This window comes from Lygodium microphyllum, chromosome 25 (assembly GCF_053477565.2).
Source record: "Lygodium microphyllum isolate KBCC chromosome 25, Lygodium_microphyllum_v1.1.10, whole genome shotgun sequence".
NCBI lineage: Eukaryota > Viridiplantae > Streptophyta > Polypodiopsida > Schizaeales > Lygodiaceae > Lygodium > Lygodium microphyllum.
In genome coordinates this window covers 86,390,228-86,406,029 of record NC_141159.1, presented here as the reverse complement: position 1 = coordinate 86,406,029, position 15,802 = coordinate 86,390,228, and the positions used below count along the sequence as shown (strand labels likewise).

The window sequence follows — 15,802 nt, the reverse complement described above, 5'->3', positions numbered from 1 at the left end:
GCCTGACAACCAAACATCCTTAAGTGATCATAGGAGGGTCTCATGCCAGTCCATGCCTCATGCGGAGTAATAACATCCAAAGAGAAACACGACGTCTGATTAATCAAGTAGACTGCCGTCATAAGGGCCTCAGTCCAAAAGCCATAACACAACCTAGATGTGATAAGCATAGAAGCAACCTTTGCCTATAAAGTCAGGCACATACCATGAGCAATCCCATAATACCGTGGACATAAGAAATCAATGTCATATTGCTAACAAGAGATCCGTAAGCTGGGAGAGATAGCATGACTCTCATAATCCATCTGCAAGCATCTAGGCTTGCTACCAATAGAATCCATAAACCTGTCAAGCATAGTAACAACATTCTCAATCCGTACCGAAGGATAAGCCCAAACACAATGGGTAGCATGATCCATGAAGGTCACAAAATACAACGCTCCACCAAGTGACTGGGAAGGTATAGGTCCATATACTACAACATGGACTAGATCTAGAGAAGCATGCCTCACACGATCGCCATAAGCCAAATCGTAACGGAAAAAGCCAAGTCAATGTCCAATTACTCAAGGGAATACTCAAATGAATGTCGAGACGAGCTCAAACAACTGTCATCCACAACTAAAGCATAAAGCATTCACCAAGACATCATAACCCGTACTGAGTAGCTTAGGCATAAAGCATATTATAGATGAAATGTCAGCTGTAAAGAAGTGACAGTCAAACCCAAATCGAGCTCTAATCTCAGCTCAAAAGCATTTCGAAGCATAAACAAAACATGTGACATAGTCCAAATACATCATGACATCATACCGAGTAGCCGAGAGCACCTCGTGACCAATAGATATAACCCAACTGTAGCATAAATAACTTTAACCTTGAAGTTTCCAATAGCAAATAACAATTAAAAATTGAGTAAAATAATGCTCAAATCAAGCTCAAATCAAGTGTCAACTTATAGGCATACATTTTCGTATGTATAAGCACCAACCGGATATAATCAGACATCAAATACCAAGACTTGTAAGCATAAAATTGAAGTAATAGATAACTTCTCTGTTTTAGACATATCTGAAACTATTCAAAACAGTCAATGATTGAGCTAAATCAGCTCTAAATGTGTCCCACATAAGAGACATAACATCCACAAGTGATCCGATATCAATAGACATCAGTAGAAGTATCACATAAGCCATAGACATACAAATACATGCTATCTCAAACCTGAAATCTATTGCAAAATATTATGCCATCAAAATTCGAAAAATCCAACATCACCATCGCATCTGGAGCATGCCAAAATCCCAACTTAAACTCTTACCTTGCCTGAATCGGATTCTGAATGCTCGAGATATAACAAAAAGAGTGATTTTTAAGCCATTTTTACAAACAGACGCAAATAAAACGTGAGCATACTACTATACTTTGAGAGGCCAAATCATGATGGGTAGAAAATAAGCAAGAGCCCAATTAAAGTCTACACAAGCCTAGGACAAGTCCAAGCAAGAGGTGTAAAAAACAAGCTTCAATAATGAAAGCTATGGCTACCTCTTCATGAAACCCTGTTATTCGTATCAAAGAATGACTGAGAATTGAGTGAAAAGTAAGCTCTCATACCTCGTGTAGATACCTAGAAGAGCTAGCGAAGGAATGGCTCTAATACCAGTTGAAAAGGATACAAGAGACGCAATAGAAAAGAGCACACACAATGTAAGTACTATCAACAATATTATAACCACCTTATTGCACTTTCATATATATATATGAATAAAAAAAATGGACGATCACTGTATACGAGCAAGCCCAAGGACCTTTTACCCCAATAACAAGCACATTTTTCTTAATTCTTTATCATCAAAAAATTTTCCACTTATCCTCTACATGATCAAAGCAAGGATAATTGCTCGTCCATTTTAGATAATTCTCTTCTATAATTGATTTATAATTCTCTTCTATAATTGATTGTGGTTGCATTTTATATAAAAGCACAATTGCCAAATGTACAAAAAGTACACATCATATCAAAGGTACATTGAATATTGAATCCCAATCATAAGTGTAGATTGCCTAAGATCAATATGAAAATCATTAGCGTCACCAATGTTTTATCAGTGTGAAAATTTTAAGATAGAGGCAAAAAAAAGGTTTAATTTTTTTATATCAATGACAATGAATTAATTTTACAGACATACTTCTTTGTGTTACTAAGTTGCATATCTATCCAACATTATTAGTTGCATGTCCTTTGCCCAAGTGTCCAAGAATTCAATCCATACTAACCATTGACAATTTCTAATTGCTCTCTTTTTTTTTTCGTAAAACTCTAATCTCTCTCTCTCTCTCTCTCTCTCATATGATTGCCTATTTCTAGTGGTTATGCATAATTAATATTATTGATCCCTATCCCAAAACACGAGTTATAAAAGTCATGATAAAATTAAACTCATAAAAGAATTCACAAATGGTTCTTACACATTCATAACTACCAATAAAATCCAAAGGATGGCTTCCTCTACTTATCCAAGTATTAAAGTAAGCATATCTCATGCCACGAGGTTTCTTAAGGCCAATTTAAAGGTACCCCATCAAATGAGGATTTTAAGAGGTAGAACTATCTCATCATGGTATTTCCTTCCCAGATTATAGAAATGGTGATGCTTGATTGAGTCCCCCCACACTTCATGCAAATTATGGCCACCAATTTTTCTTACTTAGGGGGAGGCATGCTGTTAGGGTTGATAAGTGCTTGCAGCATTGACCTCAACCATCCAATTGGCAATAGCCAAGATACCAAAACCAACATTAGGGAGATGATCTGCTTTCTTCACCGAGGAGAATCTAAGTTAGATGTTCACAACATTTGGGCAATGACTACAACTTTACAGGTCAATTAATTAAGAAGACCAATGCCTAGTAGATAATTGATTTGAGTACATATGGGTTGACTTTTGTTCTTTGTTACTCAGTAGCCTATTAGACGTGCAAAAAAATGTACTGATGGAAGATGCTAAAAAGGAGAAGACATGCAGGAGCTTATTCATTTTTCCTTTTTGTGAACATCAAGACGCATCATGCCTGGTTTTTGTTGTTCCATTGCACAAAGCATATCAAATTAACCTGTTCAGCATGTGCATTCTGTGCACGTCTATTGTTGTAAGATATCACCATGTCTGATTATATTCATTTCTTTTCCATAACGAGACATATCATGAAACCACGTCCCTCATACGCAGAGTCTTTTATGCCATTTTTGACCAGAAAATGTTGCTAAGTATGAGCTCAAGAACTCATGAATTAGGTTAGGGTGCATAGAAGGAAGAATATTAGCTCTATAACTCATGATCTAGATTAGAGTGAATGCAACAAATAGACTAAAGTGATCTAGAAATAGTACAGGCAGCCACCATTGGCCACACACAAAAGCTTGATTTATGTCTTGAGAAATTTTTTACAAAACTTTTGCCAGATCTGATTATCTGGTTCATATTTTAAGATGGAACCTTTAGCACTGCTTGCCACGTCCTCCTGACAAAAAACAGCCAACTGTCAGAGTTGATAAAATTAGAGAGTAATGAAAAATAAAAAAGGCTGGACACGCATATGAGTTTTCTTTGATGTTTTCCATGCTTTTCTTATTGTCCCAATTCCTAAAACAGACTGTTTACTGTTGACTAGCATATAACATTAAAAAAACAAATGACATCTTCCTAAGTACGCCGGCTGAAGTCTCAGTCTACCTCTGATGTGGTGTTTCTCAATATCATCTTTTGTGCAATGCACAGCTAGGCATACACATTTAATGTCAAATTACCAACACATTACCCTAAGGAATACAGTACTGGACCTGCATTTTAAATGATGCCTTCTTGAACCAGCTGGTCTAGAGTTGAACCAGATGTGCCCACACATCACAAATAACCAGTTTATACCAAGCACCACTATAGTACAAATAAAAACTGTATGCATACTAGAAGATTATTCAAACAGAATGGGAAAGAGAAGACTGCATTTTGGCATGACAATAGCAGCAACCTTGGTGCAGCTTTTGCACTGTACTGTCCAACATCCTAATGCGTGTGGATACAGTTTAATGATAGCAGTAAAAAAGAAACAACTTCCATGCTACTCTGAATTCTCCACATATATCCCAGCATTTAGTCACTCCTGTCCAAAAGGGTACAGAACCCCTTTCTTAAAAAGAAGGCCTTGGAGTAAAGTACACACCGAGATCACATCAGCAGCTTGTCGAGATTCAATTATGTCCAAAACAACATCCACCTCAAACTCAGGGTGGCCTTGAATGCCCAGTATATGGTCTTCCACTGCAAAAACCTCAACAGGTGTCCTCTCCGAATAACCCAAGAGTTCTGCACCAGGAGGAATTTCGGAGACCTGTTCAAAACGTACATATCATTAAGCCCTCCCTCTTCCTTCCTCCCACTCTCCCTGTGCAATCTTCTTTAGACTTTAGTCACACATTAAACGTACTTTTGGTTGTCCACTGTAACAAAACACCACTATGCTTGGGTCTCATAAGCCATTTTGGCCTTTTTCAGGCCTTAAATCTTTTTTTAAATGATTTTTATGTTGCCTAATAGTAAGCCTGTACAGACATGCAAAGACATCCATCGCAAGAAATGAAACAAACAGGGATGTTCCCCAGTTGCAAATTGGGCTGTGATGGCAACACTTACAGATACCTTAGAACCAACCTCCCACAACATTTATCCCCAAACCTGACCAATAAAATCATGGATGCCTGAAGCAGAAGCAAACATAAAAGCATTCCTAGCCTGTACACATGCAAAAGTGACCAGACCAGAGAAAACATGCAGCAACCATATTTGGATTGGATCAGATAATCTCCATACATGGAAGAACCACCTCACAAATGCAACACCTATAGATACCATAGAACCCAGCTGCCACAGTAATAATCCCTAAACCTGACCAACATGACACTAAATGCTTAAAGCCAAATCAAATATACAGACATTAAGCTGTCCAGATATGCAAAGAACTGAAACGAATGGGGAAGTTCCAGTTGTGAATTCGGCCTTGATGGCAATTTTCCCAAAACACAGGCACAGCTGGCAGTACACCGATGTGTCATGTAAGTCTGCACCTGCAAGATAAATCCCCACACCTGTCTAGCAACAGACATGAAATGATAAAATGAGGAAAGTTCTGTCACATAGCACAAAAAACATATATTCTGTGGGCCATATTTGCAGCTCACATGTCATCACCAAACAAGGGCTTTACTTTGGTAAGGAATTTTGGATTTCCTAACTTGAAGCACTCTGTCCCACCACTTGGTCATGTGTTTTCAATAGCCCTCTCCTACCTTCCACAATTTTACAATAAACCTCATTGGCAGTATGCTTTTTTAAATTGAGCATACTAAAAGCCTGACCCCCCAAAACTGGAATCCTGGTACTCGGGCAAGCTGAGTATGCTGACATCATATTTCATCCTCCAACCTAGTCCAAATCAATCTTTAACTCATATGCATTTAGAAATGCTGGTGGATGCCAAAGACAAATTTGAACTGCCTAGGAACCACATAATCTCAGATTGTCCTCAAACCCTGTCTTTCCACCCTATTGAGATTATTGCACAACAAGCAGTTTAGAAGTAACCAACACCTCAACCTGAGACAAGAATTTGGATTTCAGCCAAATGTGAGGAGGATGCCAACTGATAAATAATAAGAGTTCCTGCCAAGATCAAATCAAGTGAAAGAGCAAACAAAAAGAGAGAGGCTCTAAACTTTAAATCCCTTGGGTAGTAGCAATTAGGGCACGACATTAGGATGTTTGAATTTGAGTGTTGCCATGCAAAATCACAACCTCTAGAAAAACCTTGGCAATATCTACCCACGGATGCTTATCCATGCAACAACCTCCTCTATAAACTCCAAGCACAACCTACAGCAAGATCAAATGTAAAGGCATCATATAACACTTCAAATCCACTAATGCAACCTCATCCCTGCAGTTAGGGATAGTGACATGCTACCAAGAGACCCAGATATTCTAAGGACAGTTACCCTATTTCTTTCACAATAGAAGTCAAATAGGATGGTACCAACTCTTCCAAAGACTCTTTAGTCCAAGGCAACAAAGGCTGAAACTAGCAAACCATGCGAATAGTCAACCCCATCCCACCACCATCCTAAGCAAGAACAACATTGTTGTCAACATCCCTAAAGGTATAATGTTAGTTCTACTTGCCTTGACATGAGTCTACATGATGAGTCTTCCTCTACCTTCCACTCTGCTTCCTTGAGATTTGGGATCTCTTTCAAAAATACCTCTTTAGGCATGAGCCATTCATATGCTTGGTCTATCCAAGTTTAAAAAGGCCCAAAACTTAGATGGAACCAACTATTCCCTCTAGAAGTTAAAAGGCCAAGGACATTCACCACATATGCAACCTGTGAGCTTGTCACCAAGCCTATAGGCTATCCTATTGTCCATCTGAATCCATACTTTCCAAACAAGGCATCACTCAACACAGGACCGATGCTCAAGCCAAGCCAAATTTTTAATCTAGATGGTCTGAAAAGCTATTGGTCAGGCAAAGCAGCTCCACCTAGCTCATCAAAGGGCAACTATGTGCTCTATCCCCCAACCAGGAAGCCCTACATCAATAGGACCATCGTAAAAGTGAGAAGATATTGATTGGAGAATGGGCATGGCAGGCAATAACAAGCAAGTGGGCAAGCTGATGCTAAATGACAAGGTGAGAAATTGGCATCTATAGAGGATCCAAAGACTGGCCAATGACCTGCTCACCTGATGTCTGCTTGCCACAACTTCCTTAGCAGAAATTGCACCCCAATTAGAACTGAACGATGTTGAATTCATGGTTCATCGCTTAGAGGCATCTGAGGATCATTATTCAGGAGCATACGTAGCTGATCAAAGGTGTATTCCAGATGGGACAATGGCCATATTCTGTTCAGTGTATATGTAGAGTGCAGGAGTGCATACAGGTCAGAGTACATTGAGGATACCTTGTTCAGCCATTGTTCCTGTTTGTATACACAATGATAAGCAGAAGAATCATTTATGCCTTTGGATTCCCTACGCTCTTTGGAGTTGCACCAGTTTTGGAGACTCTCTTACATAGGCACCAACAAGGTTACTTAACAAAAACTCGATGAAGAGGCCACATACATGTCGCAAAGAGTTTTTCAACGAGGATGTGAAGTAAAACTAGAAGTTTAGTGTGCTTTTTAACTCGTTTCCAAAAGTTGTTGAGTCCTAGAGCTCCTAGAGCTATGTTGGATAGAATGATTGAGAAAGCTACTTTTTAGTAGGATCCTTCAATCCAAAAATTAAAAGGCTCTCCATATTGATAGATTTGCTTATGCAGGAGTCTGATATCATTCTGGGATCCACTTCTTCAAATCTATTCCATTCTATTTTCTGAGTTAACTAACTCTATCCTTGGGAAGAAATCACAGGCAACTCTTCTTCATTTTGAGGGTAATTGTACTCAATGGGTTCCCAGCCTTTCATGTAGCCTTAAAATGGTTGCACTATAATTTTCTTTGTACCAAAGGATATGTGGGTTCAAGTCATGGCTATCAAGCAACGATCCATCAAGTTGTGCTAGCTCTGCTAGCATTTGTAACTCACTAGGATACTTTATTCTATGCTTGGCATATGCATGTATCCTTAAGAGGCTAGATTCATCTCTATACTACCATAGGGTATGAAGAGAGAAATTATTTTCCCCATTCCAATGAAGTTTGATTTTCCAGTTCAAGATCCAAAACTGATTTTCCTTTCATCAATACACCCCACCATGAGGCTTCCAAGGAAGTTTTTTCCATGGGTAGCCTTCAAAATTCTAGACATTGCAATTCAATAGGTCATAAAGGCTTCCAATATTTATGTATCAGTTTAGCTATGAATTTCTTGATTCTCCAATGTTCATAGTCCTCTTTCCAGCTTTTAAGTCATGACTATTACTCTCATCTCGAGTAGGTTTGGCATGTTCATCTTCAATTAGACGCAGGCGACTTGTGAAGCTAGGGTTTGCACAGAGAAAACACAATGCACAAACATGACTAGAACACAATAACTCAGACAAAAACACAAAACAAACAAGAAAGATAACTCTAAAGTAAGTGAATGAACGCTGGAAATGAATGAAAAAGTGTAAAGAATGCTCAAAGGCAGAACCTTCCAACACCATATGACTCTCATGGGAACGGGCTAAGGGAGTAGTGTGATGTCCATTGGAAATACATCCCAAGGGCTGTAACTACCAGTTGGCACAAGGAGGCAATAAAACTCGACCTATAGGAGTGTGTATGAGTCTGAGGGAGACCTCGAGGAGCAGGGCGGCAGCAGTATGAGCAGACCTGAATCAAAACGCAGCTGTACCAGCACTCATTCTAAGCAAGGTGGCAGCTGGAAAGAGTAGATCAATGCCAAAACTATCATGGAGTCTGTTTGAAGCATGCAAAAGGTGCAGCAGCCTGTCGCTTGGCAGCAGTAGAAATTGCAGGGTGGACAGATAGCAGTGATGGTGCAGATCCCAAGAGCTGAAAATCAGCAGGCAGGCAACACAGCAGTAGGGTGACTCCAGGGGCTGGAGCTGGCATGGCAGCAGTCAGATGAGAGTTGGCAGCTACACAGTGAAGAGAGCTGATGGCTGAAAATGAATGGGATGCTGAGTGGCTGAGCACACTATCTATTTACAGATGAGGAACCAAGCAGGGAAAGTTTGCTATGGAACACAGCAACTCTTTTTAGCATAAAAGTTTTGGGGCTGTTTAAATAAGCTAATTAAGATTTAATGGGAAATGCTGCTTTTTTAGCTTAACATCAGTCTCAATATGAGCCAATTTCCTGTTTTCCTTCTAAACTAGGAGGATTATCAGGTGGTTTTGGAGACTACCAGTACAGCAGTATTAGTCACTACCTTTTTATTAGGCCTTTCTTTGTCAAAAGTGGTTCAGAAAAGATATCAAAAGCATCCACACTTCAGCCCTGGAACTTTTTCACCCAGGTTTCAACCAGTGAGATCTTCTACCAATACAAGTCAGTTTCACAGCATCTACAGGCTACAGCTCAATGGGGTAGTTTTCAGGCCGCTTTAGGATCTTTAATCCTTAGAATTTAAGAGAATTTAGATCTTTAAGAGATTACCCGATTGTAGTTATCTGGGTTGTGGACCGTTTAAGGTGGCAGAATGAGTCCAAGTTAATGATAAAAGCATCCAAACTCAAACCCTGAACTTCTCCACCCAGCTTTCCACCAGTGGGGTGTTCTATCAATATAAGTCAGTTTGACAGCATACACCACCTACCATGCAGCTTAATGGGATTTAAGGGTTTGAGATTCAGGCCCAATATAGTTATCTAAGTTGTAGGCAGTTTTAGGCAATAGAATGAGCCAGAATCTGTCAGAAAGTTTCCAGAACCAGGAGTACAAAAATGACCAAGGTCTTAAGCAATAAAGTGGGTTTAATGGATTGGTCAACTTCACAGTTATCTTTAAATATTCTTCTGACCTCATAACCTATTGAAGAACTTGGGCTACTTAAAAGCCAATCTTCATTCTCAGTCTTCTAGCAGTCAGTTTTCAGATTAAGTCACCCTAGTCAGCCATTCACATACTCATGTATGTGAGTGCTTTCAAATCAAGTTAGTGAAGATTTGGATGTCAGTTCTATAACTTCCAATCTCTTAGTCTCTCTTTTTGCACATACGTGTCAGTCATGCATAATCCCGATTCTCTCTTTCTTTTCTCTCACAATCTAGTGGCTACCCTAGTGGTAAGTGAAAGAGTTATCTGCCAACAAACCCAAGGTCAAATCTTCATTTTTTACTAATTCATTAGATAGCCATATGGATTTATGACTTGAACTCGCCTCCTGGTTACCATGAGTTCAATCTAATGCACCCATTTGAGAGAGAGAGAGAGAGAGAGAGAGAGAGAGTTTTCAAATTCTCAGAAGGTCAATTCAAGTATCAGGCTGCACAAGCAGTTTGCTTAGCACAGACCAAGTGTAGCCTTCAATTCAAAAAAGTAAAAAGACATACTTCCAATTGACGGGAACAATGAGTAATTGATTTCACCTGATCACGATGAGACTCAATAACCCTCAGCATAGAAGGTAGAAAATCCCCATAAAGCTTTTTCTTACTGGCTTCACACAGATTAATCTCCCTTGCCCCCAACTCCCAACCTACAGAAGCACGACCAGTTTTGCCTCCCAAAGCACGACTCAGAATCTGCACAGTTGTTTCAAAAAATTACTCATCTGATTACAACAATACAGAACTTTCTTTCAAACCTGATTTCCTATTACAAAATGATCATTATGCTAGGGTATTCAATGCACTCCAAATACACAAACTGTCAAAATGGTAAAACATACGAGGTAAATGAATTCCAAAGTAGGAAGAAAACCTGATGGGTAAGGACTGAAAATGGCTGTGCTGACAACTAATCAAAGGGAGGCAACTTAGCCGATTGAGCATCTTGACATCCTAAAGGGACATGATCATATCCGATGGCCCATACTAACCCGAAGGTTAGTGGCCTAGCTAAAGTGCCAACATTATAATCTCAACAGATTGTTAACTGTAATTATCAATTGGCACCACTTTCAATTCCCAGCTCTGCATGTGATCATTTACTGTCATACAAACAATAAATTGGGCAAAGATTCATTTGTTGACAGTCTTAAAGCATGTGCCACTTCTAGACTTTGGACTAGCTTATTGGTCAGCTATTGTTCATTAAAAGCAAGGTTGAAATTTTGTTTCACTAACAATCTTGTTTGTGTATTCATCAGTGAGCACTAGCAGCTGCCTTATTTGGCACACCTATCCAATACAGAAGAACCCAATTTCAAGAAGACATTGCTAAGAAAATGGTGAACATCTTCAACTGCCATGGCATGCCTTGCTATTAAAATTATAAGCCTAAAAACATAGAAGAATCATTAATCGTTAGCTTTTTTCCAACTTCTGTATTTTGTCAAAAATCCAAAGCTTGCAAACATTGGAATTTTTAATAATTCTATGACAATATCAATTTGGAAGGGTGAATACCTTGAAGTTGTTCATGATGGATATCTTCAAATATCATGGCATGCCTTGCTATTAAAACTGCAAGCATTAGAATAAGGTAGAATCATAGGTCTTTGGCTTTCTTCAAGCTTCTATCTTTGCTGAAGAATCCAAGGTTTACAAAAAGTGGCATGTTTTGGACGTCATGACGATATCACTTTGGTAGGGGTTTTCCCAATATGAAACCAGAATGAGAAATGGACTTAATGGTTTAATTACCAAAATGAGAAATGAACTTAATGATTCAATTAAGCTTCACAAAGTTTTTTATTAAATGAACTTTAATTCTAGTACCCCTAGGTCTTGGAATGGTGACCATTGCAACAACAGTGAAGGATTTGACACTGGACATGCAATAAAGAAATTTATAAGCTATGTAATACAGGAGCAAGGCACAAGGAACAAGGCGCAGTGTGAAACTTTCAATAAATTGAAAGTTGGCATCTTAGAAATAATACTCATTTGAAAGTTTCACCCAATAAGCAACTCACTTAACTTATAAAGTATTTCCTGTGCTCAAGTCTTTTCCAATGAGCAACTCAATTACAATTAATCAACCATTGATTGATTAGCCCTTCAAATATTAATCAAGTCGCAACCAACTACTCATTTAGAGAGTTGTTATTGGCTATTTAGACTCTCTCTCTCTCTCTATCTCTCTCATAGCCCAAGTTTGAAGACAACCTTTTTTCTCTCCTTTGTTGTTTGTAGAAATTGTAGGTTTCAGCAATTGAGCATAAGCCAACAATGTATATGGATGGCAACAACTAATTGTCTTTCCTCCACAAGGAAAAACCATTGGGCAGCTCTGTAACTCCATGTACAACAAGTTATATTGCTGTTTTCAGCCTAAACTTCATCCAAACAAGTTATTACAGCATAAAGATCAAAGATCCTTTATTCTCCTCTTAGATCTTAGCCTTTTTTTGAACAAGTTCATTGCAAAGAGAGTGATGTATTAACATTACACCGGGAGAAATCCCTTTTTTCTTGTGAGAGGAACAGTGTGGAATTTCATGAGAGCTAGATCCTTTATTCTCCTCTTAGATCTTAGCCTTTTTTTGAACAAGTTCATTGCAAAGAGAGTGATGTATTAACATTACACCGGGAGAAATCCCTTTTTTCTTGTGAGAGGAACAGTGTGGAATTTCATGAGAGCTACATAGGATAATTGTCAAGGTAAATGCTCCACAAATTTGGGTTTAAATGCCGGCTATCTTGGCCAAAGTGTTCATATACATTTGGTTGGAGGCCAACATTGAAGCTGACAAGGTTGTGCGGCAAGAAATCGCTAATAATACTATCATTTGTTACTAATTTCAAGCATACATCAATAATCTAAATAACTGCTAAAAGGGGCGCCAAGCTTTGGTGCCAACAAGTGTCATGTATAGTGCAAGAGCATCCAATTCCAATCGTGTCTCGAGTTTTCTTGCTAAATTCAGTGTTTGCTAAAACATCGTCTACTACCCTTGGGATCCCCGAGGCTAGTTTCAATCAAAGACTAGCCACAACAGATAATTGGCAAAAAAGTCTTCGATTGAGTGTCTAAGAGTTCGTGGGTATCCTATATAGCCAAATCTCAACAAAATGGTGAATGTGATAAACACTACCTTAAAAAATAAAAAATTAACTTATTAATCAATGATATGCATTTCACCCATGAATGGCTACATGATTGAACGAAGTTTGAAAACAACACTCAATGCAAAATATTGGGCAGCTTAAGTGCATATACCTATAGATATCATACTTTCATCAACCTCTGTGCTCCTCATATCTTTCACTTTTCCAAGCTAAGGCAACCTTCCACCATTCAAGGCTAACACATCAATCTACAGCACATAGGGTTTAGACTTGCATCCATCTACCTTGAACGTTCCACTCATTCTACTTTTAGACAACTAGGTTGAGACACGAGGCTTTCTAGTACATTGGCATTGACACCACTCTCAAACAGTTCTACCCCAATCCTTGAGACACAGGTTCGGTGAGACTCCATAAATTCCCACTTCTCTCTTTCTTTTTTCTTTCTTCACTTTCCTTATCCCCTTTATTTCTCATAACCTTCATTCTTCTTTCTCTAAGTCCTTTCTCTTTCCTCCTTCCACATCCCTTACTTTTTTTTTCCTCCTTGATCAATCTCCTTTCTACGTTGTTACTTTCACGCATACATTTGATAGAATTTCTATATAAGCAAATGCATGCATACATTTGATGCATCCTATATAATTTACATGCATATGTACGGAAGCCATGATCTGTGACCATGATCTACAGAACTATGCGTTTTATGTCTATGTGACAAATATATGATGTATATATACATCAGTACACATAGTTGATATACATATATAAGCATATGAACATACAACAGAAGTCATGGGCTGACTGCTTGCCTATGTGTCTGGAACTTCGCAAGAATGTCGAGATGTGATACAGATAATATCCTGACTGCTTGCCTATTTGTCTGGAACTTCGCAAGAATGTCGAGATGTGATACAGATAATATCCTGTTAGCCATTCTGTTCATGAGAAATCTAGGGACCCAAACAATACCCAAAGCTAAAATCCCTTTTGCAACTCCAGGAGTAAAATTCGCCACATTTGCGCTTCGATCCGAGAAGCAAAATTCAACGAAGAGTATGAGCATACGAAATAGGATAAGTGTCTACTAGATGTTGGAACCAGGTAACAAAAGCCTGACGATACTCAAAATGTCTTGTGCATACAAGGGGAGCTACCAAATATCACCTGATGTCCAAAGCAGATACCGAGAATTTTCTTGCGCTTGAGGTGTAGGTACTGCAGAACCTCGCAGAGCTTGAGGATCCAATCATCGTCGCCATGCGCGTCATGTTTGCTTCCTGTCACAGCGAAGCCATCGTAAGCGTCCAATTCTTCAAGGGTAGGAAAGACGCCATCGACGACAGGTACGATGTCCCAGGTTTCGCCGGGCTCTTGGAGGAGGTCCACTGTCATCTGGCCATAGCCACCGTACTTGGCAATGCAATACGGGGAGGCATGGCCGGTGAGGAAGACGAGGAAACGGGTTGGAGTAGCCATGGTCTGCGCACACTATAAGAATGGTGTCGATTCTGCACCATTTTATAGGTCGATGCGGGGTATCTAAGTCGGCCTTTAATGAGGTTTGTGTCTTGTTATTCCGTTCCTTCTTTACACGTGGATACAGCCCTTCTCCTCAGTTGTTGGAGCAAGCTATCCCACGTGGCAGATACCAATGTTCACAAAACACTTTTTCCCCGACCAACGGGAAAAAAAAAACATTTATATATTACGCCAATAGCCAATTTTATGGGTAAATTTTCCAAAAAAATAGCTAGTTTTTGTAAGAACAACCTTCATTGGGAAAAACACAATAAAGGTTAATAGATACCATAGGGTAGTAGCAAAGAGAACCTTATGGCACTTTAACAATTCATCATTCATGTCAAGATAATGAATGTGAAGTTCATGCTCACTCATGACTCAACAAGTGCATATCCTTGAACTTTTCGTTACCAACTTCCACTCCACTGCAGGTTGTAAAGTCTGCAGCATAAAGAATTCCAACATGGATAGAGCTAATGCTCTGTGAATGAGTCATTGATCAACCAACGCATATCCTAGAATCTTTTGTACCAATTTCTACTTCAACGTAGAGTGCCCAAGTTTCACTACACAAGTGTTTTTAGCCCACATGTTACTAAATGGATAGAGCCAATGCTTTGTGAATGAGTCATTGATCAACAAACGCATATCCTAGAAACTTTTGTCACCAAATTCCATTAGATGCCCGAGTTTCATTAAGGATGTTTTTTGTCTACAGATTATTAAACCTTTGCATAAAGATAGAGATTCCAAAATGGATAAAGCTAACGCTCTGTGAATGAGTCATTGGTCAACAAATGTGTATCTTAGAAACTCTTGTTACGAAATTCCACTTAAATATAGGGTGCCCAAGTTTCATTGAATGAGTGTTTTTAGTTTAAATATTATATTAAAATGACATAAGGATAAAGATTCCAAAAAGGATAGGGCTCATGCACTCCGGATGAGTCACATCAACAAGTGCATATCCTAGAATGTTTTATTACCAAATTTCACATTCATGTATGGTGCCCATGTTGCATTATGATTGTTTTTTGTCTAACTATTTCTAAACATTTGCTTAGAAAAATCATTTGTAAACATGATGTAATGTCTTTTATCAATGTGGGCAACTTGACACTAATCATACTTGTTGTTAAAGAAGAGAGAAAGCAAAAAATGTAAAATAAATTAATTTCATAAGCAATGTATTGTAATATTACAAGGGTCTATCAAGATAATATTAGAGGTTAGATTTAAAAAGCTTAATAAAGTTCAGGTACTAATTACGAAAACAAATACAAAAATCAATGCCAAATCTAATAACTAGAGGTTTAATGTGTACATTAGTGCACTATTCGAAAATATAATAACTAAAGGGAGAATTTGCACAATAAAGCATTAAAGCTATAAAATAGGATCCATAAATCATGTCACATTCCTAGCACCTACTAAGATGCAAAGTGTTATATAAAGAGTGTGACCCTTTTTTAGTCTACATCAAATAGTAGAACTTATATTAAGGCCCCTTTGTAACATTATACTTGGTAATATACAATTTGCCTAACCAATAAAGATTTACTCCATGAGCTAGATGTACGTGTGTGTGTG

The 15,802-nt window shown here is 38.6% G+C and overlaps 1 protein-coding gene across 1 annotated transcript; it reads right to left on the bottom strand.

Annotated features, from left to right (window-relative positions):
* Positions 1-3,040: 3,040 nt before the first annotated feature.
* On the bottom strand, positions 3,041-14,216 carry LOC148014456 (gamma-glutamyl peptidase 5-like). The gene is made up of 4 exons (XM_087666433.1): positions 13,856-14,216; positions 10,103-10,258; positions 4,225-4,392; positions 3,041-3,525 (listed from the first exon to the last, which is right to left on the bottom strand). The coding sequence occupies exons 1-4, from the start codon at positions 14,165-14,167 to the stop codon at positions 3,430-3,432; spliced, it is 732 nt and encodes a 243-aa protein (XP_087522559.1). The 5' UTR covers positions 14,168-14,216; the 3' UTR covers positions 3,041-3,429.
* Positions 14,217-15,802: the final 1,586 nt, after the last annotated feature.